Genomic DNA, 24,434 nt, shown 5'->3' with positions numbered 1-24,434 from the left:
GATTTCACCGTTTTGGCCAGGCTGGTCTCGAACTCCTGACCTCATGATCCACCTGCCTCGGCCTCCCAAAGTGCTGGGATTACAGGCGTGAAGCACCGCGCCTGGCCTCCATCCACTTGTAAGCAGGCACAAAGGAGGAGAAGACATGAATTAAAGAGATAGGGAAGGCCAGATCACGTAGAACTTCCTAGGGCATAAAAATAAATTAGAATTTTATTTCTATCAAGTTTGAAGCAGGAGACTGACCTGATACAATTTATGCTTTTCATTTGTTATTTTTGAAAAATTTTAAATTAATTGTAGTAAAATGCATGCAACCAAATTCACCATCTTAACTATTTTTAGGTGTGCTGTTTGGTCAAGTTAAGTACATTGTTGTATAACTGTCACTATTACCCATCCATCTCCAGAACTCTTTTCATCTGGAAAAATTAAAACTCTATAACCATTAAACTGATTTATGCTTTTAAAGGACCATTTTGGCTGCCATTTGGAAAACAGATTATCAGAGGGCACAAGGAGAAGGAAGGAGAGTAAGGGGAGGAATTAGAGTGTTGATAGGAGTTTAGGCAGGAGCTGTTAGTGGCTTTGGCTACATAGAAGCAGAGCTGGAATTTAAACCCAGGAATTTATACTCCTAGTCAAGGTCCTTTTCCACTAAAATGCCTTGCTTTGTTATCATGGGAATTATTACTAGGACTGTGCTCTGAGAAGCAGTGACTCCTAGCAGCCTCTTGCAGACTCCTAGGAGACTTTATGACACTAAGGATGCCTTCTTTTTTCCCACTGGCTAATACTAAATGCTTACTATTAGGCACTTTGCCTACTTTAATGCATTTAATTTGTACACAACATTAGGAGAGAGGTTGTGTTATTATCTCCACTTTGCAGATGAAGACACTGTGGCACAGAGAAGTGTATTAATTTGCCAGGGTTATGAAGTTAGTAATCTTCAGTCCAGGATTTAAACTCACGTAGTCTGGCTCCAGGACCTGAGCAGTTTGCTCTTACTTTACTTTGCCTATGTATCGTGGAAGTAGGGTATTTATTATGCCAAAGCTAATTCAAAGATGTTAACTGTGATGGAAGCATTGAATATATTAATTGAATGCATTCTTGTATTTCATCATCCCTTCCAAGTAGCAAATGTGTTATGGAGAGTGATGGGAAAAGGGAGCCTAAAATCTCACCTTTGCCTCCAATTCTGAGACATTGGTCCATAAGGATCGTATTTCCTGGAGTCTTGTCTTGTTTTGATGCATAACACGCATACCAACCCTGCACACCTTAGTCTCACCTTAGTCTCGGCCCTGCACAGCACCTATCCATTAGCATGAGGGAAATGTTGAGAAATGAATTCAAGAATTTCTGTTACCTTGAAACCAACGATCTTTGCATTCATAAGTATTTCCCCTACAGTGCAGCAGAAGGCAAATATAGCATGATTCCTAAGGCCTTGGGTTTTATAGATTGTAATACTCCCTTCAGCCTTCAAATTCAGTTCATGGTATGGCCCAATTTTTCAGAACATTTGAACTGGGCTTCATCCTTTCACTTGTTCGGTTCCACCAAAAAAAAAGACACGATTATCTTTTATCATCAAAGACCATCACAAACATACTTGTGTTCCAAAATGTTGGCTTTTTTGACTGAATTCCCTGGCTTGGGCTGGCTCTATCTCTACCAAGGTTGGAGCTTAAAACATCATATCTGATAAGTCATCTCTTTCACCTTATCGCTTCCTCCTTCAGAGTCTGTTTTATTTTTGTCCCATTCCTGATACTTTTCATGAAACACTTGAGACCATTTGATCAGACCAAAGGGTGAAATAGCTTCAACTGTTCATTAGCCTCCATAATGAATTAGCCAAAACTAATTCATTTTCCACCAAGAGTATTTCCTACTGTGTATTCTGAGGCTGTTGATTCAGGACACCTGATGAGTATGACTGGCACACACTGAAGGGGAGAGAGCATCCTTGATTGCATTAACACATTTCATTTTGAAAGTTGGTTTACTTAAGGCTGGGCGCGGGGGCTCATGCCTGTAATCCCAGCACTTTGGGAGACTGAGGCACGTGGATCACCTGAGATCAGGGGTTTGAGACAAGCCTGACCAATGTGGTGAAACCCCATCTCTATTAAAAATGCAAACATTAGCTGGCATGGTAGCAAGCATCTGTAATCCCAGCTTCTCGGGAGACTGAGGCAGGAGAATTGCTTGAACCCAGGAGGTGGAGGTTGCCGTGAGCTGAGATCATGCCACTACACTCCAGCCTGGGTGACAGAGTGAGACTCTGTCTAAAAAAAAAAAAGAAAGTTGGCTTACTTATATTTTGGAGTCATTTGGGTAGCTTAAATTCATGGATAAATTTTTATTACTTTTTTTTCCTCCATGTTCTTTCACATGGAAGTACCTGTAATGTTGAGTCTGGAGATGCCATAGTTCAGCAGCACCACAGACATTCACACTGCCCTGTGGTGGGTACCTGGTATCCACCATCTCCACTTCTGTAACTTATTGGCCTCAGAGCTTGTTGCACCTTTTAGGAATAGCAAACTGGAGGACCCCACAAGTCATCTTCCTGTACCAAGTCAGTAGACAAAACATTTACAACGATACTGAAGAAAATGGTTGTGTTTTTGCCAAAGAGATACTGAACTATACTAACTCTCTGTCTCTCAATTTAGTGAACTTGTTCTTACATTTTTCACAGTGTCTGAAAAGAAGGGTCTTGTCATGTTCCATCAGTATCAAAATGTTACATCTGCAAACCCAATTTTTCTCTGATTTGGGAAGGTACCAAGAGGGATCAACACTGTGGGCTTTGAGAAGAGGCATGTAATTTAATTTAGGTACTTGGGATTCACTTAGTCTTTCCCTTTGATTTCATATTTTATCTTTTATAAAAAATATTTTTCTCTGCAGAAGACAGCTGAAAGAGAAAAGCAAGACTTCCATCAATTCAGCTGCTCATTCGCTAACGTAGGCAATAATTCACAGTGACACATGGGTGGCTGAGAAAAGACACTGGCCTCCTCTTCCCCCAGCTATCCTGAGCAATGTCTTGCCTTAGGCACAGCATCCCTTGAATGAATTTTAAGTCTATATTCAGACTGAATTCATTGCAATGATGTATGAAATGAGCACGAGACAGAAAAGTACAGATTCTACATTAGACAAAATTCTATGTTAGAACGTTCAAATTTGACATTCTATATTAAGGCTGTTTACGGTCTGTCCATGTGTATAATTCATTAGCTGAAATACAGCTAGGAGACCGTGCTGTGTTACAGCTAGGAGAGTGTTATTAGCTGTGTTACAGCTAGGGGACTGTGCCCAGATGCTGGCGTCTGATATAATCTTCCCTTTGCTCAGAACTGCCTGGATGACAAGAGCATGGAGCCCGTCATCTCTGTGGTGCTTCAGATCCTGAGGCAGTGCTACCCTAAGAGTCCACTTCCCTTAGTCACAGCCAGCAGTGCCTATGCCTTCCCGGTCCCTGGGCACATCGCCACTGAACCTCCATGTGATCTACCTGAAGGTAAAATAAGTGGGTAACTATGACCTTTAAGATGAATTTTTGCATTTTGATAATGTTTCCCAGGAAAGTGTATGAAAATAGAATTAGTTGTTTCATAGGTCAACCATAATTGTCTATTAAGCTAATTAGAGACATACATGAAAAAGCAGTTTTGATTTTCATAAACAGGGTGAGAAAATACCAAGCTCACTTATTTTGTTCTTCATTATTAACTGTTTCTGCTTTGCCTAGTAGCTATCAAATGCCTGTACAGTAATCTCAGCTAATTAAAAAAAAGTCTATTCAGAATCCCATGATCGAATCTCTGCAGCATACTGACTGATTGTGGAATTAGTTTGCCCTGAGGATGAAATTAAAATAAAACTCTTGTTATTTACAACTCTAGGCTAGACATATTGGAATATTTGAAAGTGTTATTATTTAATCTCTAGGAAGATCTTCCTGTCAAAAGATCCTAGTACGAACAGATTTTCTATAGGCATGATTTTGCCACAATGGTACAAGATGCCTTCTATGGATTTTGTTTTAAATAACTTCCTCAATCAAAAAATTAGGGGCTCAATCAAGGTGATATTTAGGTTATAACACATTTTGTACGTGTGTGATCTCTAAACTTTGGCTATGCTAGTTGCATAAATACCTCTGACTTTCATGGGAGAATCCAGAATGGTATTCATGTGTCATTTTTTCTGCACTTATTTTGCATTCAATGTGGGATAACTGTTTAAACTTTATGACTTAGTGCCCCAACATACCTACGTGCACACCATTTGTACTGACTAATAAGCATTCGTGTGTGGTGGAATATTGTGCAATTAATATTGAGCCCCTTATTTGAGAGAGGAAGAAGAAAGAACCACTGTGTGGTGAACATCTAAATCCTAAATCCCAGAAAAACAGGAGACCTCACTTATTACACCTCTTTTTCCCTGTCCAGAGGATTTTGAAGATGACGGCGATGACGAGGTGGACAAAGACTCTGATACTGAAGATGGGAAAGTGGAAGTAGGTACACCAGCTCATGCTTCTAATGATGTCCATAGTCACATCATGCACAGAAAAACATCACTTCCTATGTTTGCCCAAGCCCAGTGTAAATTTTAAGAACTGACTTTAGTACTGCCACTCCAGTGGTAGTGATGCTCAATAAATGACAGCTACTGTTATTGATTTCCCAGTTGTCATTTTCATCTTGGTAGGTCCGGTACAATGTCTCATTGTAAAGTCAGAGGCTATCCTATACATTATGAAGACACCAATACTTTATTCAGATGAACTTTAGGTACACAATACTTGGAGTTGCTATATTTAATAAGATCATTTAAGACACTAGAAAAATTTTCCAGGAAGCTTTCTAGTAGATCTCACCTGTCTTCATAAGTTACTCTTCTTATCCTTTCTGTACAGGGCTGCTGCATCGTACAAGTCCATTGACATCAGACTCTGAATTGTTTTCCCTTAAGTTGCACAGTGCACAACCTGGCCAGTAGAGAAGTGTTGCTCTTTGGTTCCCCCTCCCAAAAAGGCCTATCCTATAGAACAGAGGTTGGTGAACTTCCTATAAAAGGTCCAATAGTAATTATTTTAGACTTTGTGGACCATACAGTCTTTGTCACAACTGCTCAACTTTACCGTTGTAGCACAAAACAGCTATAGACAATTTGTAAACAAATGGGCATGGCTGTGTTCCAAGAAGTTTGTTTGTTTGTTTGTTTGTTTGTTCTTGAGATGGAGTCTCACTCTGTCACCGGGCTGGAGTGCAGTGGTGCGATCTTGGCTCACTGCAACCTCCGCCTCCTGGGTCCAAGCAATTTACCAACTTCAGCCTCCCGAGTAGCTGGGACTACAGATGCCTACCACCACACCCAGCTAATTTTTGTATTTTTAGTAGAGACAGGGTTTCACCATATTGGCCAGGCTGATCTCGAACCCTTGACCTTGCAATCTGCCCACCTCAGCCTCCCAAAGTGCTGGGACTACAGGCATGAGCCATTGTGCCCAGCCTCCAAACAATCTTCATTTTCAAAAATAAGCAGTGGGACGTAGTTTACTACTGTTTTTCTACAACAAGGTTTCAAGACCTTGGCACTGTTGGCATTTAGACTGGATACTTCTTGGTTGTGGGAGGCTGCCTTGTGCATTGTAGGATGTTTAGCAGCATCCCTGACCTCTACCCACTGGATATCAGTAGTACCCACCTCGTTATCCCCCAAGTATGAACCAAAAATATCTCTAAGACTTGCCAAAATCACCCCTAGTTGAGGATCACTGCTCTAGAATAAGAATTTGTCTGTGAATTATAATTCTCTCTCCATTTCTGTTGGTGGACATGGACTTTGACAAATTCCTTTAAGTTACAGTTTCTTAATTTTGTCGTCTGTAAAATAAGACTCAGTAAATTAAAGTCAATGCTGCCTTTTATGACATTTCCTGGGGATGAAAGTCAAATTTAAAAAATCAAAAATTTTCCCTCCTTTTCTTTCTCTCCTTCTTTCCTATCTGTTTAGAAAGAAAGAGGCTTTGAGTTCTCTATCATGATAATCACTCACCTTGCTGATGGTAGTAGCAGACATACAGGGACTACTTCTTAAGCTACATCTGTAGGTTTAGACTGCTATTGACAGTCTGGTGTTCTCTGGGTATTGTTGATAAATAGAATCATTTCTGAAGTCATCAGTAGCAAATTGGATCTTTGCTGTGGCTTGGTGGTGCAGGCCTATGGAGTACGTGCTGAATTATTTGAATAATACTGTGCTGCTGCAGTCATTCATCAATGTCACTTTCCCCTCCCCTCTTGCTTGCTCTTTGATAACTGAAAGTCTGAGGCAGAGTGTCACTCGCTTCATGTATCTGATGGGGAGGGACTGGGTGTACGATAGTGCCTGACTTCCCACACAATGGGAGGGAGGGCGTTCAGATACTTCCCTTGGCCCACGCTCTGCAGAGGGTGGAGGGGTAGGGTAGAGAGAACCCTAAACAAATAAATAAACTCAACTGGCAAAGAAACACAAGACAAATTGGTAAGAGCTTGAAAACTATTCATCAAAAGACTTCAAGCCAGGGCAAGAAGATGAGAAGTCAGCGTGAAGATGAGTTGTAGAGAAGGAGAGGAGCATGAGAGTCAGGGCTTGATTCAGAGGCACAGCAAGAGCAAGGAAACTGCTCCAGAAAACTGGATTTTCCCTGGGGAAACCAGCAGCATTTGCTGCCAGAGGCATGAACAAGAAGTCAGGCATATTTTATTTCTGGCCACAGCACTGACCCAGGCCTTTAACCTGTGGCCTTCCCATTTGACAATCTTAGGTAATAATTGGGACCAGCCTCTTAGAAGGAATGATTAAGAGGATCTTTTATGAGAGTGGAAAGTAGGATGCCGTGACTTGATTGAAAACTGCCAAGGTCAACGTATTAGATGTGGGCTGTCTTCACATACACAAGCGTTAGATTCTGCAAAACTCTGAAGAAGAGGGTGATAAACAAGCTCTCCCTTCCTTCTTCCTTCCTTTCCTTTCTTTTTCATTTTTTATTTCTTTCAGGTGCTTTATTGGGTATAATCCATATGCAACATGCTAAATTCTTGGGGATGTTAATATGAAGCACAAACAGATGAGACATAGTTTTTATCTTCAAAGAGTTTGCAGTCTAGTGAACTTGGAGTTTGTCCTTATTAAGTGTTCAAATCACCACCTTCAATGGAGTGGTGAACTCAAGTTTGAGGCAGCCAAAAGACAATGTCCAAGAGCTCCAACCTATGGCACAAGAGCCAGAAAGCATTACCTGGATTAGGTGGGTAGCAGAATCCTAGTTGGTAAAGGACTGCCTGGGCTGCTGTGAGGACACAGAAGCCGGCCACCTCCAGATAAGAACAAATGCCATTTATAAGAAATACAAAAGGAGGTGGCAACCTGGCTGAGTGCCTGGTTCTCAGAGACTAAGCTCCAGAACTTTGAAGGCAGAAATGGTCTCTGTCACAACTATTGAACTTTGCTGTTGCACTGAGAAAACAGCCATGACCAAATGAATGGGTGTGGCTCTGTTCCAATAAAACTTTATTGACAAAAACAACCAGTGGGCCATAGTTTATTAACCCCTGTTCTAAGGCTAAGTGGATTGCCTAGTCACATGTGGAATGAATTAGGTTACAGCTCATGGGTTGCATGATTCTCCTCCCTTCAGATGCACCAGTTGGAGCACAACCTTACTCGCTGTTGTGGACATTCATCCCAATGGCCTTCCAGGTGGTGGTTCCATTAGTGCACCCTGGGCCATTGCTGAGGTTGCAGCGGAGGGGGTGGAGACAAGTGGGAATTGATGGATGAAGCTGCAAAGCACAAGAGTGGTGGCCATGGAGTTAGTCATGGTGTATACTGTACCTGAAAATATCATTACATGAAACTCATGGGAATTACTTTTCTTTTAATTTGAAGTTTGGAGAAAAACTGTGAAACATAGCTGGAACATTGCATTTTGTTCCCCTTGGATCAGGAATACAAACATTTATTTTCTATGTTTGTTGGATTTAACCTTTCAGGACTGCCAGGTTTTTCCTTAACTAATGAAATATACTTGTAAAACATATGGTATTTTTTTTTCTCTATTTCGTTAAGGAAACTTAATCTAGGATATGGAAAGATGAAGAGACTAGGCTGGTTGATACCTGGTGCCTTTTCTCTGTAAGACCCTACAACCCTTGGAAAACCCAGAAGTATTCAGAGGAGAGTCACCATTATCATTAAATTGTTTTGAAATGATGATCTATCAAGAATAAAGTGCCTGGGATTATTCAATCTAATAAATAAAAGACTCGTGGTGCCTTGGTAAATTTTTAAATGTACGAAAGGATAAAGATGTAGTAGGAGACTACCAGCTCCTCCCCATGTCTTGTAAGGATTGATATAATTACTCTCCTGCCTACTTCTCAAATCTCTTCTCCTGCAATCTTCCTCTTATTCTGTATGCATCAGCCACCTTCTTTCTGTAAGCAAATTGAAGTTTTTCCTTCTTTAATAATTTACTGCTAGGCCTGTGCATAGCTGGCTTTTTGTTTGTTTGTTTGTTTTTTTGCCATTTAGGTCTCAGCTAAAACATTACCTCCTTATGAGTCCTCCTGAGATCTCCCAATCCAAACGGCCTCCCATTCCCCAATCTTAATCACATCACTCTCTTTTATCATTTCAAAGGGAGTTATAACTGTTGGAAATTAACGTATTCATTTGTTTGCTTTCTTCTTTACTGTGTTTCTTCTCTCGCTAAAAGGCAAATAACCGTGGAAGCATGGATGTTTGTCTATTCCATTGTGACTGAAACTTCAGTACCTAGAAGAGTACCTGCTCACAGTTGGTACTGATTAAATGTTTGTGAAAAGATTGACTAAACTTAAATGTCAAAGATAGATAAGGAGGGACAATAATTACAATGATGTTGATGATAGTAGCAATGAGATAAAGAATTTCTTTTATAATATGTTTTATTGATTATGTAGTTTATCTCATACAAATTTTTATTTCTGATGAAGGCTGACAAATACTGACATAAATGCTGAGACAAGTTGTTTATCTTCTTTCTTTTCATTTTAAAAATACAATCCAGCATAACAAAGTTTTCACTGGATAGGCTAGTGCTATAATTTGGAGGCAAGAAAACCACGTCCTAAGATTCTGAAGAAGCACATACATATCTTGTCTTGATGCTTCTCATGGTGGATTTCCTGATTGTAATCTCTTCTATGACTATTCCATGTAGGATGATGACTTGGAAACAGATGTGAACAAGCTAACTTCCAAACCTGGTCTTGACCGACCTGAAGAGGAACTGATGCAATATGAGGCGATGTGTCTTGAGCTCTCCTATAGCTTTGAGGTAGGACATACGCTGTGGTTCTGATCTTTGACGATGCATGATGGATTCTTTGCAGACCCTGGGAGGCCAAACCAGGGTATCCAGATGGAAAGCACTGCTCATCATTAGCCATCTGCTTCTGGCCTCTTCCTTAGAGAAGAGCAGAATGTTAAATAAAAATGGGAAAAGGTGTCAAAAATGGGAAAAATTTAGGATGTATGCAAGGGTTCTTCAATCTGACACCCTACACTTAGGATGGATACACAGTCATGAGCTGCCTAATGACATTTCCACTGATGACAGCCAGCATATTCCACGATGGTCCCATAAGATTATAAGACTGTATTTTCACTGCAACTTTTTATGTTTAGACGCATAAATGCCATCGTGTTCCTATTGCCTACAGTGTTCAGTACAGTAACATGCTGTACAGATTTGTAGCCTGGGAGCAATAGGCTACAGCATACAGCCTAGGTTTGCAGTAGGCTATGCCATCTAAGTTTGTGTAAGCACACCCTATGATGTTCATACAATGATGAAATCACCTGATGATGCCTTTCTCAGAACATCCTGCATTGTTAAGTAATGCATGACTGTAGCATGAAGGTACATATCACTACCTATTGTCTGGTGGGCAGGGTGCCTTGCCCCCATGCACTGAAAAAGCAAATAAAAATTCATGATGATTTAATTGTTCTCGTGCCAAGTGGGACTGTTGTCCTAGATGGGTTTTTGAAGGTGGACATCCTGACTTCAGGCTTTCTTTGTTAGTAGAAACAAATTGGGAATGTTAGACCTGGTGATGCTAATTCTGTGCCTAGTTGCTACTGCCACTGTTGCTGCCATCAATATTTTAGACCTGCTTTTTGATCTCCATTATTTTCTTATGACTCTTAGTAATAAATCATGAATTTGGCTGAATCTAAGGGTATAAGCTAAGTCACGTGTACAGAAGGGAGTTAATACATTCTATTTGACTTCAGAAAGCAGAAGGCGATCAGTTATAACAGTTTCAGGGAAGGAAATTTCAGTTTAGTATAAACATTTATTTCAAATAAACAGAATTATCCTAAAGTGAAAGGCACTGCCTTGGGATGCAGTGAGGCCCCCATAAATACGGTTTTTCAACCAGATTGTAATTTAGTGGGGGTCTTGAAGAAGACATTCAAATACTGTTTAGCGTTGGACTAGAGCCACCAAAAGGCCCTTCCAAACATGAGTTTCTATGATTCTGTCATTTATTTGACTCTTGAAGGTTAGTCTTTCTTAGTTGACCTTGGAGACAGCTTCCAGATTCATAGGATTTATGCTTAACTCTGTGCCCAGAGAGTAAGGACAGGGATCAAATTGTATTCTCTACCTGGAAGGACACACTAACATATTCTATTCCATTTTGAACATGAAGGAACTGGAGTCCAAACCTGGAGGTGATCTGAACTCTGAGAAGACTCAGTATGCGAATCACCACCACATTCTGACTGCTGCCTCCTCAAAGCAGCACTGCTACAACAAGGACCAAAGCTCCTGTGGACAAGAAAGGGAAGACTCTGTCCGGAGTTCCCTTCTGTGCATGGTGAAGACACAAAGGTCCACTGTGCATCTAGGCTCCAAAAGAAAGCCTGGAGTGAACCCGTACCAAAATGTGCAATCCAATAGTCTCGGGAGAGATTCTTCTGGAAGTGAAATCCCTGACATTCAGGCTTCCCTGAAAGCAGATGCCTGGGACATAGATGCAATTTTCTGCCCAAGGATGAGTGCCTCCTTTTCTAATTCCACTAGGACTGGAGAGGCTGTTGAAGTAATAGATAAGCTTCTGCAGACACATCTGAAGTGTGTCCCTTTCCACGATCCCTATCTTTATATGGCCAAAGCCAGAAGAACCAGCTCTGTGGTGGACTTCAAGATGGTGGCATTTCCTGATGTCTGGGGACACTGTCCCCCTTCCACCACTCAGCCTATGTTGGAACGCAAATGTGGAGTCCAAAGGTGATGACGCTACAGACTTGGCAGCTCTTTTTTTTTCTGTTCTTTGATAATTTTATAAGTAAATGGTTTGTACAGATAATTCTACTATCTACAGGCAAGTGAGCATTAATCAGGAACATGTTAAAGCCTGTTGGCAAACTGACCAAACATACTAACTTCCCTTCCTGCAAGGACATTTCACAATCAAGTATGGGGTAGTTGTAGGGATGTATTTTCTGATGAAAAATTCCTTGAGTAATTCTAATACAACTCCTTATCCTATCTCCATTGCAAACCACTATCACAAAGAAAGATCATCTAGTTTCCCCAAATACTGGGCTCCTTCCTCAAAAGTAGGTTTTCAGAAAAATCAAGAACTGATTATTTGGGATCTCTTTTCTTGCTTCCTACAAATTGGTATGGGATATCTTGCTAATAGAAAGGAGGAGCCCCAGGTATTATAAACCCTGGCTTAGTTCAGAGAATAGTTTTGCTGCTTCACAGAGGAGGGGATGGAAAAGACATTCTCCAGGGAAGAAACACTGGATGATAGATTATTCCCAGAAGGCAGGAAAGGGAGCTTTGCCCATGGCTCAGCATATTGAGATTAAAATGAAAACTGCTAAAGGCAAAGAAAACATTATTTTTCTTGAAAAAAACTTTATGCACATACCAAGTCAGTGGAGCAAAGTGGGCAGACCAGAAAGTTTTCTTATTATCCACATCATTGGTAAATTATTCTCTTGATGGTAAATCCCCCAAACTGCTCCCACCTGGGGTCCTGGTTGACATATCCAACCCTACCCCCTGCCTTTATCTGTCTTGCTCATGTTTTTGAGAAACAGATCACAAGGGCTGTTCTAGCACCATCTTATCCCTGCATAGGACATCTTGCCTCTGAGTCCAGGCCTCACGTCTACTTTTCTTCACCGTTCTCTCACACCTCCCCTGTGAACTGGACTGGAAATTCAGGAAGGTAATCTGAAAGACCTCCTAAGCTTTCTTTCTCTTTCTTAGTTAAATATCCCAGATTTTGGTGTTTCTTAGAAGACTGACCTTAGCCTACTGGAGCAGGCAGAGCCCAAGGAATATAAATTGTACAAGGGCACACAGGCTTATTGGAGCCTACCAAACCTTGAAGATGCTGGCAGCTAATAGTCCTAATGTCTTCCTCAAAACTTTCTCAGTGCAAACTACCCTCTTATTCCCACAGCTAGAAAAGTTCCAAAGTCCCCCAACACAAGTGCTTTTGATAAAATTCTTCAAGCCAAGAATTCTCTAACTGAAATCTAACATCACTACTTCCTACATTCCTACTTCTCATGCAGTTTATTTTTTGATAAAGAAAGAGAAAGAAGGAGGGCAGGGCTATTTCCACTCTGAGCTCAAGGTTGAGGTGTTATTAAACTTCTCTGTGCTTTCATATTTCTCTGATGACCTCCAAAGTTCTTCCCAGGAGATCATAGGATGAGTGAGCTAGGGAGAGAAGGCTGACCCTTAAAATGTTTTCAATTTTCTTTTTCAGGATCAGGATATTTGAGGATATTCGAAGGCTCATCCAGCCAAGTGATGTTATAAATAAAGTTGTCTTCAGTTTAGATGAGCCTTGGTAGGTAGTCTTGTGCATCTGAGGAATGCGGGGCATGAAGAATTCTGTTAATGGCATGAGAATAGACATGTTTCCTGTTAATAATCCACTCCTTCTCCTAAAATAGCATGATGAAAATTCAGATTAAAGATCTATAAGAAAAAGTTTACCTTTAAGAATCATTGGCCAGGCGTGGTGTCTCACACCTATAATCCCAGCACTTTGGGAGGTTGAGGCAGGCGGATCATGAGTTCAGGACCAAGACCATCCTAGCTAACACTCTGAAACCCTGTCTGTACTAAAAATACAAAAAATTAGCTGGGCATGGTGGTGGGTGCCAGTAGCCCGAGCTACTCGGGAGACTGAGGCAGGAGAACTGCTTGAACCTGGGAGGTGGAGGTTGCAGTGAGCCGAGATGGCGCCACCACACTCCAGCCTGGATGACAGAGTAAGGCTCCGTCTCAAAAATTATAATAAATAATGAAAAAAAAAAAAAAAGAATCATCACAGTTTTCAAAGAGTAGTGATAACACATATGTTCACATGTTCCTTATTTCATTGTAGGCCTTTGCAAGACAATGCTTCCAATTGTTTACAGTTCTTCTCTAAATTTGAGTCAGGAAATCTTCGCAAAGCCATCCAAGTGCGTGAGTAAGTAAGGAAAACCACAGTGGGTATCTCCTGGCAGTTCGTAAGAGCAAGCTGTGATTGTCTCTTCTCCATGCTCTGTTCAGTGACCTCACATTGGTGACTTGAAATCAGTCATGGTGGGAGTATTTATACCTTAAAAATTGGCAAACAGTACAAGGGAAGGCTTTTCCTCTCAGGGAGTCATTTGTTAAACATTTACCAGTACACCACTAGGGAACTCACTGATACCATAGCTAAGTGAGCCATTCAGTAGAGATGAACTGTTACTAATGTGTCTTGTGTTTCAAATAATGGGTCCATATTTGGGTGTGAGAGCACTTTGACTGGGATGTTTATACTTTGATGCCAAGGCTGATTCTGCTGACCCGGAAGAGTACATGGGCTTGCTATTTCTCCACTTCTCCATGCCTGTTGCTCTCATTCCTGTGTACTTAGGTGGCAAAAATCATGAGCTTCCCAGAGAGAGGTGAACCAGCCTGCATTCAAGGGAAGATGCAGTACCATGCCTCTCTAGCAGAACCTACAGATGAGCTCTCAGTAGAAAAGGATATCCTAGCCAAGGAAAGTCTAGGGCTGTACAAACTAAAAGAAAGGAAATATAACCACATGAATTTTACTTCTTTTTCAGTGTCAGAAGAGACTGCAGTTCTCCCTATGTTAAAGTTCTTTCTATTATAGCAATGTGGATATATTTCCCTTGTACCAAAAGGCAAGATATATGATTCATCTTCTATAGGTGAACTTCTGAAAAAACAGTCCAGAACAGATAATGGTGTGGTGGCCGTAGACGGACATCAGAATCAGAGTGCCAGGGTAGATTCGTCACCTTCCAACCAGGAGACTGAGCAAGTTTCCTAACTCACTCCATGCCTTTATTTCCTCACTCACAAAATGAGAACAATAATTGCACCTACTTCTTAGGGATTTCATGAGAGCTGACTAATACACTTAAAGCTCTTAGAGTAGTACCTGGTACATGATCAGCCCTTAGTCAACATCCGTTCTTACTCAGGGATGCATATTCATCATGGTTGGAGCTTGGAATTCAGTATAGCTGAGACCTCTTTTATATGCACCTGAGGATTCATTTTTGAAGTTTTTCCTTTTTGGGGGAGGTGAAGGGTGATCTTTTTTTTTTTGCACATAAAATGTTTCAAGGAAGCCCAACATATAAAACAGAGATGAGTTTAACTAATCAGGCTGAAGACAGGAAAGGCAATCATGTCAAGACTGTTTATCAGCCTTCTTTGTGTTGTTGGCTTAGTTTCCACTTCTTCCTGTGGCTCCTGCTTTTACTATTTCTTCTCTCCAGATATCACATTCAAAGGATCCAGGAGAGGAGACCTGATTATGAGTCTCCTGGTGGAACAGTTATCAGATCAGGATGTGGCTAAACTACTGGCCCAGCTCAGGTCTTTTTCTCTATCCATTTCCCTTGGACCAGAGTATAAAATCCTAAACTCATCAGTTATGGTCAGGGTAATAGAGTCAAGTAACAGTAAACAAACCTACTATTGGGTAAGGAATTTTTATGATTACTTTTTGGAGAGAGCACTGTGGGAATAGCAGACAATTTGAGGGTCATAGCCTTTCCAGAATTGTTCTTGTGAGTGCCACTCCATGGGTTACACATCATGTGTTGTATGGTGAGCCCAGTGGTTAGAGTGTCGTGCCCACAGCAACAGTGGGAGGACTGGACTCCATCAGAGAGCTCTACTCTGCTCTCATTTGTCTTATACCAAGCTCTAGCCTTTCATAAATCTCATACAATGCCATTTACCAGGGGTCCGGTGTGGGAGAGTATGAATGGATTGGGACAAAAACATTTTACTTTTCATAAAAGCAACTCAAAGAGAATACCAAGAAGATGAAACAATATTTTTTAAAATAAAATATCCTGATAATGTTTAAGTCAAAACTGCATTGCTAGTTCTGTTGCTAGAGATCAGAAAAATAATAACCTTTGGAGATATAGTGATGGGGAGAGGATTGCTGAGGGCCTCCTGGGGTGCTGGAAATGTCCTATATCTGGGTAGTAGTCACACAAGTGATTTCAGATGTAGATAGATTCATTGAGCTGTATATTTAAGATGTGTGTATTTTATAGCATGGGAGTTATATCACAATGAAAATGAAACAACCCCTGCATTGCTAGCCTAATTCATGTTTGTTGTTTTGTTGGGGGATTTAAATTTACTAGGTTATTTGATTTTTATAAACAGCACTACAGGTTTAGACACTTCCATTTTCCATATGTGGAAATTGAGGCTCAAAATAATGTTGATCATCAAATAGTAATGGCATATCCAAACCAGATGTGGTTGAATTTTCTCTGGTATATAACACATTTGCATTTTTTCTAGCTAGATAAAAACTTCATTATAGTTTAATAAAAAGATATGCTAATATTTCAAAATAGTAAAAAGACTAGAACTGGAATTTCTTAACACAAAAAAGTGTTAAATGCTTAGATGATAGATATTTCAATTACCCTGATTTGATCATTACACATTGTATTATTGTGTCAAAATATCACATGTACCCCATAAATAAATACAACTATTGTGTATCTATAATAATTTAAAAAATTAAAAATATGCACTATTGCATAATTGACTCTTATAATACTAGGAAGCCTTCTCACCTCCATGAATTTCCAAAATCTGTACCCAATATTGTGGTATCAGGATGATAAGTATAACTTACCAGCAAGCTGAGATCCTGGGTCTTAGATCTATTACCCAGAAACTGAAACATACTGATTCTCAGTATCTGAAGTTTACCTTAAAGGCTTTCCAGATAACCCTCCAGTCTTGCTTCTGATCTGCAGGTTTGAGTATGACTTGCTGGTCAACGTGGATGTAAACAGCACCCAGCACCAGCAGTGGTTCTATTTCAAAGTGAGCGGTATGCAGGCGGCCGTCCCTTACCACTTCAACATCATCAACTGCGAGAAGCCCAACAGCCAGTTTAATTATGGTATGAACTCTAGGGGCTTTCTGGAACATGCCAGGAATGACATTTCTTGACTGTTTGGATTCAAACAGCCTTGCTTGGGTTCAGAGGGTTTGAAGTTGGGTGGAGTTTTGGGTTGCCAGGTGCAGCAAGGCAGGCAGTGGCCCTCAGTGGCACATTGCTACTTTAGAGGGGAGGCTGGGCATCCTCACTCTGCCACACATGACATCCACTTCTTCTGGATTCCCTCACTCTATCTTGAATCTTTTGAGGTTGGTAAGCCCTCTCATTTATTCCTTCTCTCCATCTCCTAAGTCCCATAGGAGCAAATGCTTTGACCTGCTTTTTTTCCTTCAAGATAGAGGAATAACAAAATTCAATTGCACAATACTGATTGACATTCTTAGAAAGCTCTTGAGGAAGTTGAAATTCTCCTGAATGCCCGTGGCCATTTTGGAGGAGATATTCAAGAGAGAAAGGCTGATGAGCAGCCTGTATTTATTTTGAATGTTTCAAGGAGTGGAAATTCTGCATACAATTTCTGCATCATATACTAATTTACTGGGTGACTTTGAAGGAGGAATAAGTATTCCCAGTGTCTAGGGCCAAGTGCAGGATACTGCCTCTATTTTGTAGTGACTAAACAGATTCTTGTGGGTATGAGAAGAGAAAATATGGGAACCTTGATATTTATATTCACTTTGTATGGCTGTTGTAACAAATTGTCACAAACTCGGTGATTTAAAACAAGACAGGTCTGTTCTCTTACAGTTCTGGGGTTCAGAAGTCCAAAATCAGTTTCTCTGAGCTGAAGTCAAGCTGTTGGGAGAACCATGTTTCCTCTAGAGATTCCAGGGGAAACTCCATTTTCTTTCCTTTGCCAGCTTCTAGAGTAACATTCCCTGCATTCCTTGGCTGATGGCCCATTCTTGCATCCTCAAAGCTAGTAGTGTTGCATCCTCAAATCTCTCTCTGCTTCAGTCACATTGCATCTCTCTTTTTTTTAAAATTTTTTATTTTTGTGAGACAGCGTCTAGCTCTGTCACCTAGGCTGGAATGCAGTGGTGCAATCTCTGCTCACTGCAACCTCTGCATCCCAGGTTCAAGCAATTCTCCTGCCTCAGCCACTCAAGTAGCTGGGACTACAGGTGCATGCCACCATGCCCAGCTAATTTTTTGTATTTTTAGTAGAGATGGGGTTTCACCATGCTAGCCAGGATGGTCTCAATCTCCTGACCTCGTGATTTGCCAGCTTCAGCCTCCCAAAGTGCTGGGATTACAGGCATGAGCCACCATGCCTGGCCACATTGCATCTCTTCTATAGTCAAACCTCCCTCTGCCTCCCTCTCATAAGGATATTTGTGATTGCATTTAGGGCTCACCAGGATAATCACCCCATCTCAGGATCCTTAACTTAATCATATCTGCAAAGTCTCTTTGGCCATATACAGTTAACAGTCACAGTTTCCAGGGATTAAGACCTATGTATCTTTGAGGATCATTATTTGGTGCAGAACAACTCTCTTTCCCTCATGTAAAGATTAATTCCTTTCCTGATTTTGTGTAGGGATGCAGCCCACCCTGTATTCCGTGAAGGAGGCCCTTCTTGGCAGACCCACCTGGATACGGACAGGCTATGAAATATGTTACTACAAGTAAGTTAGAGCGCTATTAGCTTCCTTTTCTCTGTCCTGTAATTTTCTCTCAATTTCCCACTTTTCCACATTGATCTTAGAAACATTAGCAATCTGTGCTTGTCTGATAAATTTTTTGTCACTCTGTCCTAATGGCCAATGTCCTGCTCTTCAGAGGTATAAGCATATTCACTGGCACCCACAGTAGACCTCGAGAAATACCTTTTGATTTGCTGGAAGAGTTTATCTTCATTTAAACACATTAAAACTTTTAAATCTTGTTGTCAGATATTAGAAGTCGTAGAGATTCTACCTGTGATTAGTGTGTCAAGCCTTAGTTCTTTACTTATTTCTGCTGAACCCAGAGAGTGAAATGTCTGAGATGTTCTATCCTGTTTCTATCCACCCCGTGGTTTAGTTTTCCAAAGTACAGGAGGGTGAATATGTGACAGTTACACATATGTAACTCCTCCCCATAGCAAGGTAATTTTGTGGAAAAAAATAAAAGAGGGAGGAGTTTCAAAATTCACCTTTAATCCTTGATCAGTCTCCAGTTTCATCAGTTTATCCTGCAAAGTTACAATGAACTTTAAATTGTCCATATATTTTGATGAAAGAAATGCATTCCAGACATCTAGATTGCTTATGTGTATATTTTCTTGAGATGAAAAATAAAATTCAAATTTATAAGAAAATAAGGATAGGAATTGCTATGAGAGGAAAAATATATATATATATATGTGTATATATATATAATTATTAGTTCAGTGCTAATTTCTTATAAAAACTGAGAGGCTAGTACTTACTTTCTTAAATAAAGTAAGTTTCATCTCTTTCTGAAATTACTAGAGCCATCTAAAAAAGTATGATCAGACATTCTGGAGTTTAGGATAGTTGTCACTATGGAAAGGAAACAGAGTATATGCCCTTGTGCCTCTTGGCTTTTGAGACTTTGAGGATAGGAGTATTGATAGATGGGAAAGGTCAAGAATCTTGTTGCTGTATCAGATACAAAGGCAAAAATCACCATGGAGATAATGATGGTCTACAAGACACAGAGCCAGGCTGACTAGCAGTCCGTAATAAAAGAGTTGGAGGTATTCAATCCCTGATCTATTAGGATATGAATCTAAAGAGGATTTTTTATATCCTTTAGAAAAATTGCACAATATTATGACTTTGTTGGTTTTCCATTCACCTAAATGGCAACTACTGTCTGGCTCACCTATCTTAAGACTCTCAGGGCCTTTCTTATGGTTCAGAGAGATTTAGATTAAACATCGCCTCAAGGTGATAGTCTGCAACTGCAGAAAAAAAAAATACGAAAATCTACTTTTGGACCTTGGTGTGTCAAGCATGAGTTTTAGTTTTCTCTGAAACTAGTTATTCTCAGTAAATGTGAAAGACCCAGCTTAGAGCTGGCTTGGACCTGAAAGTTAGTAACAGATTGGACAAACATAACATTTTGCATTATTTCCTAATGGGATGTCTAAATGTCCCGTTGGAGGATGCTCCTCTTGGAATTGGGGAATAAGAAGGCTAAGGGGACCACGTATTTCCCAAAAGAAGGAAGAAGTCACACTTTCAAAAGCACAGCCTTGACCTAAGGAGAACCAATTCTGATAGCTTTTAGAGCTATTAGCAAGACAATTATTATATGATTAAAGAGCAACAGAGGGATAAGAAAAAACCATGAATGTATAATGTAATTAATTTTTCATATTCCAGCCATGAATACAGCAGAGATGAATGGATAAGATTGCTACATTGTAATGTAGTTTGTTTTATAATTATTCACCACGTTGTGTTAACATATTCCCAATAATATGATGTAACAACAGGATAGATATGTGTAATCTCTATTCACCCACAAATTAGAACACCTCTCTCAATTGTAAAATGATGTGTTAGATTATACAATATTTCTCTCCCTATTTACCCATCCTGATCTTTGAGTTGATTTGCTTTACAAGAGTTCTTTGCTTCTCTTCTGCCTTTATTATTTCTGGTATATTAATTTGGGAGAACTTTACTTCCCTATTTCCTTATCTCCCATATATCTTTAGAAACTCTGCTCTATTTCTGTTGTGCTGTTAAAGTCCCAGATTTGGTGCCATGTTTTAAGAGGATGCCAGGGTGCTCATTGTGGGGACAACTGTGAGCCGCGGTACCTGAGTATGTTTCTAGAAGGGTGAAAGGAAAAAGGAGATTCAGAAGAAATGGGATTTGCATTTGCATTTTCCTTCAGAAGTTGAAGTTGACAGCAATGATGAGCAGTTGAGGATGTGGGCTGACTACTCTGGAGGGCCAATTGTCATAAAATGAAAAGTCTCCAAACTATTTTGACAATATGCCACTAAGCAATAAGATATATTTGTATGTGTTCTTACTAGATTAGTTTATACATTTAAAAAAATATATGCGTTACTATACTAACATATTATGCATATAAGAAACCATGCAAAAAATGAAGACTTTTAAATTAGGAGAGAAAGATGAAACAAATAATAGTTTATAGCTACCTAATTGTTACATCTTTATGCTATTTATAGCTTAGGGCACACTAGAATTTTGCCATGGAGTTTACCATTAGATGTAGTTATAAGTAGTCTTTTTGGTAATTTTGAGAAATTTTGTTTAACTTTCTAGATCTGATTAGATTATTTTAACAAAAATGAGAATTACTGAGAAAGACCTAATATTAAGGATAAGGGGTAGGCCATGTCCATTCTGCCATTTTCTGGTCATTTTGATTGCAATTTAATTTTAACGTCAATAGATGGCTTCTAAGAAGATTTTCTTTTAAAAAGTAATTGTCTATTTTGTGAGGTTTAGTTTAATTTAGGTAATACAATCTGTAAATCAAAGTATGCTTCCGTAGACTTAAATACCTTGCCGGAAGCTAAAAGCAAAAGAAAAAGGAAGGGAGCTAGTTGTTCCCACTTCTCCCTTTGGAGACCTCTCCTACGCAACAATCAATGCTTAACTAACATGTAAAAACCGTAGAAGCAGATATAATGTGTTTTTCATACTCCAGACCTGGAATACAACAGTGATGAGTGGATATGATTGCTGCACCATCATCTGGTTTGACACATTAGGTTGACATTGAGACAGCTATGCCAATCCCCATATTAAACAGTAGACGACTTAATTTCTTTCTTACTATCTAGGTAATAATCATTTTGAGGAGAAATTCTAATATTTTCTGCCTGTGGTCAGTTGATCACTCTGCCCCTCCCATGGAGCACCTCCCACCCCTTCTGTTCCACCCCTTGCTCTTCCCCACCTTGAAGACCACTAGGCTGGAAAATAAAAAATGCCCCTCGAGAGGGAGGAACAGAAATGGGCAGATTCGTTTTTCCCTGCCTCTAGTAAAAGTAAGTAAGGGCCCTTTTAGTTTCTCTTTTATTTAGTTCCCTGTGGTCTGCTTCTTCCTCTGATGTGCACAGCCACACACCTTTTTGAATTCTTTCCCTGCTCTGGTCTAAAGTAATTTTGGTGCTGAAGGGCAGAGGGAGGGAAGCTGTGCGCTTAGAGTGGCCATGTAATACACAACGGCTGATCTCTTCTGACATTTATCTCCGCTCATGAGAGGAGATGGAACAGCTCACTCATGAAGATGAATGTCATACAAGAGCTCTGCCATCATGCATCCTTCCACGGGATCTCAGGAGAGAGATTTGGTGTTATATAGAATATTAGAAATGCTGCAGACACAGGGAAGCCTGGCAACTTCACTGCTCTGCCTTATTAGATCCTGTTAAGTGAAATGATGCACGCTTGTTGAACAGAGCCATTGTCATTATAAGATTATCTAATCCATTCTCCATCATGGCATTTGCTTATTTTATGCACCCTGCCTAAAAGAAACAATGACTTTCCAGCATATTTTTAAATACAAATGGAAATAACCTGAGTTCATAACTATGCCTTCGTGTACTTGCTCCTTGCTTCATTGAAGTCTTTATGATTATAAAAGTACAGATCCTTCCAAAGATAAATGGTTCAGGGAACAGAAAAGCAAACAAAAAGCCTTTTAGCTGTGAAGTTGCTGGATGTACCCAGCCCAGGTCATCTTTGACCCCAGATGACCAATAGAATCCAGCTAATCTTCAAGATCACTTCTGATTTTCACCAGGCTGCTTCTCCATCTAGATGAACAGCTTGAGGAGAGGAAGTTCTTTGACTCAGACTTCCCACTCATTAATGGCGTGACCTTGGGCAAATTATACCAACTTCTTTCAACCTCAGATTCTTCATCTTAAAATGAGATAATAATGGTATCTACCTAATAGAAGTGTTCTGAAGATAAAATGACGTGAGATAAAACATGTGTAAAGGTTAGAACAGTGTCTGGTGCATAGTAGGTGTTCAATGAATGCTAGCAATTATTTTAAATAATTAGTAAAAACATCTTCTTAGTGGCATCAAATATCAATGATATAAAAGTCATAGTATATGGATCATATTAACTCTCAGCTGGATTATTTTCCTTTTTTTTCTGTTATTTTGGACTGTAAGTTCATAGGCAGCTCTGATTTATGAAGATAAAAACTTCAGATTCTTACTTGCTACACTGGGCATAAGACATCTTGTCGTTTTTTATCCATTCCTAACAAGCAGGTGATATAATAAAAAAAATTAGTTTTTGAGCTAAGCCTACAACTGGGATTAAATCCTGTTTACTATACTTGTTGTGTGCAATTGCTCTAGACACTTAACCTCTGTGAGCCTTAATTCCCATCTGTTGAATGTGTGTAATAATACTCACCTTGAAAGGGTGTCATTAGGATTGGAGATAAAATACATTGAGCAACCTAATTATTACTCCTGGCGTCTTGGGTCCACTTATTATACAAACTTTAACTGAACAGCTGCTATGTCCAGGCAATGTGGGAAGCATAAAGATAAACAGATGAATAAGCATGGTCCTTGCCACAAAGTATTGGCCATGAGAATAGGAGTGATAAGGGGGCTATCAAGGAAGGCTTCCTGAAAGAGGAAACACTTGAGTTAAATCTTGAAGGATGAAGGAGACTTAGCTAAATAAGGAAGATGGAAAGGGCTTTCCATATAAAGCAAGAACATGGGAACAATTTAACATAGGAAGGATGAACATTGCTTCTTGCAAACATCACTCGATATGTCCACATCATAACTGGGAAAAGAAAAGAGCTTGTTGATGGGATCTCCGTTTATCATGGATGAACTGAACTGTAGCAAGCCAGATGTTTCACTTTAGAGATTTATCAAACACTTGGCTTTGAAGAAGATGATCTTGGGAAAGTTTAAAGGCCTCTGCAGAGGAAGGTATGCTGGAAGTAGAGTCATCTCCTGGACAACTCCTGCTACAGGGGGGCTGCCAGGAGACTCCGGTGGGGATGCCTGACATTTGCTTTAGGTTCAGCCAGAGTTTAGACCCCAGGCGAGGGTTGTAACTGAATTTCCTTTAGCTGAAAGTCATTCTAAATAAGGTGTTAATAATATTTTTGTTTTTGGAATTCCAGCAGTGTGTAACCATCCTGGAGAAGACTGGCTTGTCGGTGGAGAGCCTTTAGTCTTGATCAGGAGAATCTAACATCACCAAGCTGTGGGGGGTAGTGTGTTAGGTGAGGGAAAGAGAGAGAGAGGGAGACTGTGTGTATGTGTATATATGTTGGTGGTGTGAGAAGGCAGATTTGACATAATCAAATCTACCATTTGAATTCCTTACACTTCCCTTAAATCTTGAGCCCATGGAAGCTCAAGAGCTAATGATTAGCCCATTTTATTTCCCTTTCCATTTCACTGCAGCTGTTCTTTCCTTGGAGTCCAGATTTGGTCTGAATGAGGGAAAGACATAGAGATAAATACATGGATTTTTTTTTTCTCTGTCTTTCTTGGTCTCTCCTGTGGTTGAATGTGGTGAGGTTGAGTTTGCACAGGCTAAATGGGCTTGTGATATGACTTTAGTGTACTAATATTGCAGTGGGGAACCTAAAAAGAAGCAAGGCCCATGCCAAATAAGACCAACCCTACTGGCCCTTAGGGACACCTATTATTCTTGAGTCAAGATACAGGCTCTGTCTCCACTGTTTGCAGGCGAAGAACTGGGGACAGTGAAGCACAATGTGCGTGTTTCCATCTGCCTTTACATTCATGAATACGTGCACATCTGTGTGTGCACCCACACATATATGCTTACAAGTGAAGCACTCTTCCACCCTTTGATTGGTTATCCCTGGCTCATTTGATTTCAACTGCTGTTTCCTGTAAA

At 40.1% G+C, this 24,434-nt stretch overlaps 1 protein-coding gene across 2 annotated transcripts in view; it reads left to right on the top strand.

The window, feature by feature from the left end:
• The window catches only part of AGBL1 (AGBL carboxypeptidase 1), an 850,662-nt gene that overhangs the window by 176,477 nt on the left and 649,751 nt on the right, over window positions 1-24,434 (top strand). For both annotated transcript variants that reach the window (XM_050799227.1, XM_050799228.1), the window contains exons 8-15: window positions 3,379-3,544; window positions 4,482-4,549; window positions 9,287-9,403; window positions 10,788-11,368; window positions 12,873-12,956; window positions 13,500-13,586; window positions 16,417-16,565; window positions 18,109-18,196. In XM_050799227.1, coding sequence (XP_050655184.1) covers window positions 3,379-3,544; window positions 4,482-4,549; window positions 9,287-9,403; window positions 10,788-11,368; window positions 12,873-12,956; window positions 13,500-13,586; window positions 16,417-16,565; window positions 18,109-18,196 — 1,340 coding nt within the window. The remainder of the gene's footprint in view (window positions 1-3,378; window positions 3,545-4,481; window positions 4,550-9,286; window positions 9,404-10,787; window positions 11,369-12,872; window positions 12,957-13,499; window positions 13,587-16,416; window positions 16,566-18,108; window positions 18,197-24,434) is intronic.

Source organism: Macaca thibetana, chromosome 7 (assembly GCF_024542745.1).
Source record: "Macaca thibetana thibetana isolate TM-01 chromosome 7, ASM2454274v1, whole genome shotgun sequence".
NCBI lineage: Eukaryota > Metazoa > Chordata > Mammalia > Primates > Cercopithecidae > Macaca > Macaca thibetana.
The sequence above is the reverse complement of the archived record's forward strand: the minus strand, read 5'-3'. Positions and strand labels throughout refer to the sequence as shown.